Below are 2,500 nucleotides of genomic sequence, written 5' to 3'. Positions count from 1 at the left end.
GTGTGTGTGTGTGTGTGTGTGTGCGTGTGTGTGTGTGTGTGTGTGTGTGTGTGTGTGTGTGTGTGATCTTTATTTCTGAAACCTTCGACCAAGTACGCATTCCAAAAAAAATCTCTAGAACATAAGTCAGACAAATGGTGCTCATCCTCTACAGATTTGCAGTATGTATTGTTTCTTTATCTTTTGTGCGCGTTTATTTCGCATATATATACATTGCCCGAAAGTTCTTTTCCCCTTGTTTTTAACAGCCAAAAGCAGGGACTATATATTATAGCTCAGCTGGATATGATGACCACTATTGATTAACTTTATAGCTCATGCCGTAGCAGACGACATTTCGCAATTGACCTACTGATCTTTTTCACGGGCTAATAGTACAGACGCTGCGCCATTCAATATTTGAATGGAGGCCCCTTCTAAACAAACTCTCCAAACATATAATCCACTGCCAAATTATGCCTGTTGTGTGTTTCCACACACTTAAATCAGTTGCAAGTCAATTTGTCAGTCTAACTAAGGCAAAGATAGCGTCAGTTTCTTTGCTAGTCACATGTTAGGCTACAATCCTCAATGGTATATGTAATCGCTAATTGTACGCACCAATCATACTGTTTTGGTGTTGGGATGAATTCAGATCAAACACTTAAAAGATATGAAACAGCTATTTTTTGTTGTTGTCGAGAGTTAATGACAATCACCTCTCGCATTTGATGATGCTGGCGGCTTAGGCTGAGTTAAAATCTGTGTTTCTGACCAACAATATTGAATTGATTATCTCCTTTATCGGATCAGAAAACAGCAAGCATTCAAATCATACTGGCAGAATTGCCGTAATTTCTTCTTTAAATCTATACCATCAGTATTTGCCCAGGCTAAACCGACTTAACGCAATTAGCAAATTTCAGCTAACGAACTAGTTAAAAAGTGCTCAGTTTCAGGTGACTTGAATTAAGATTATAAATCAATCTTTGATTAAAAAAAAAATCAACGTTTGAATTTCATACTCATCAGAAAGATGGTGCTGAGCCCTTTCAGTTGCCACAAATCATCTCTAACCCCACAAGCCATCGACACCACCACAACTACAACTGCACCATTATGAACAACGCTCTCTCTCTCTCTCTCTCTCTCTCTCTCTCTCTCTCTCTCTCTCTCTCTGTCCTTACCTCTCTTGGAGGCCCTGAAGCCATCGTCCACAGGCAGTCGCTGGATGTCGTACGCCAGACGCGTGTCCTGCAGCAACTTCCGGTCATGGTTGACGCGGTACACCGCGTAGCGGAACGCGTTCTCCACGCTCGGGTGCTCGTCGCCTTCCCCGAACAGTCCGCCTGAAAAGAAAAGAAAAACAGAGAAACTGTACGTTACTTAGCTGTGTTCTTCTTTTCCTTTTCCTCCTTCTTCTTCCTGCTTGTGGTGGTGGTGGTGGTGTTGATGTTGATGTTGTTGTTCTTCTTCTTGTTCTTGTTGTTCTTCTTGTTGTTCTTGTTTTCTTCTTGTTGTTCTTCTTCATAAAAATATTTCTATTCTATTTCTATTCTCTCTCTCTGTCTTTTTCCCTCTCTGTCTGTCTGTCTGTCTCTCTCTGTGGTATCCTTGTGCATTATACATGCACTGAGTATAACAACATTTATATGTGTATCTATTCCTTGTCTAACAGGTCCCATAATTTGATCTAAAGATGAAGTGTAATGAAAAGTTTCATTTATGGTGGTTTTATACATTATGTGTATATATATATATATATATATATATATATATATATATATATATATATATATATATATATATATATATATATATATATGTGTGTGTGTGTGTGTGTGTGTGTGTGTGTGTGTGTGTGTGTGTGTGTGTGTATGTATGTATGCATTTATGTATGTATATATGTGTATATAGGTGTGTGCATGTATGTATATACGTGTGGGTATATATATATATATATATATATATATATATATATATATATATATATATATATATATATGTGTGTGTGTGTGTGTGTGTGTGTGTGTGTGTGTGTGTGTGTGTGTGTGTGTTGTTTTTTTAACGTCAGTACACATGACATAATTTTCTTGTTATTTTGACTTAAACAAAGTGTACTTCAGTGAAATGTAAGTGAACTTGTGAAATGTATTATTTGAATGATTGTTGTTTGTTGTTGTTGTTTGCTAGGCTTTTACGTTTAGAAGTCGTGCTATATGTTCCATGTATGTTGCATTATGTTGTTTCCATTACACTATGTCAATAAACCCCTTTAACTCTCTCCATACGAACGGCGAAAGAGACGACGTTAACAGCGTTTCATCCCAATTACCACCATCAAAATATTGCAAGCGGAACGCTCTTATACTGAAGAGGTGAATGCTGACAAAGAATACCACAATTCTGACGACGGAAGCTAAAGGTTGGGTCATTGATACACCCACTGGACATCCGAGGGGTCTGTGTAGAGGAGAAGAGAGGACTGACCGTACTGAGTGAGTTAAAATGTCCTTTAGCC

At 38.0% G+C, this 2,500-nt stretch overlaps 1 protein-coding gene across 1 annotated transcript in view; it reads right to left on the bottom strand.

The window, feature by feature from the left end:
- LOC143298291 (glutamate receptor ionotropic, kainate 2-like) overlaps positions 1-2,500 on the bottom strand; it is a 591,925-nt gene that overhangs the window by 160,349 nt on the left and 429,076 nt on the right. Inside the window, exon 2 of the mRNA XM_076611110.1 lies at positions 1,167-1,328. Within this exon, the coding sequence (XP_076467225.1) occupies positions 1,167-1,328 (162 nt within the window). The remainder of the gene's footprint in view (positions 1-1,166; positions 1,329-2,500) is intronic.

This window comes from Babylonia areolata, chromosome 23 (genome assembly GCF_041734735.1).
Source record: "Babylonia areolata isolate BAREFJ2019XMU chromosome 23, ASM4173473v1, whole genome shotgun sequence".
Lineage (NCBI taxonomy): Eukaryota > Metazoa > Mollusca > Gastropoda > Neogastropoda > Buccinidae > Babylonia > Babylonia areolata.
Note: the sequence above shows the minus strand (reverse complement) of the source record. Positions and strands in the feature narration are given on the sequence as shown.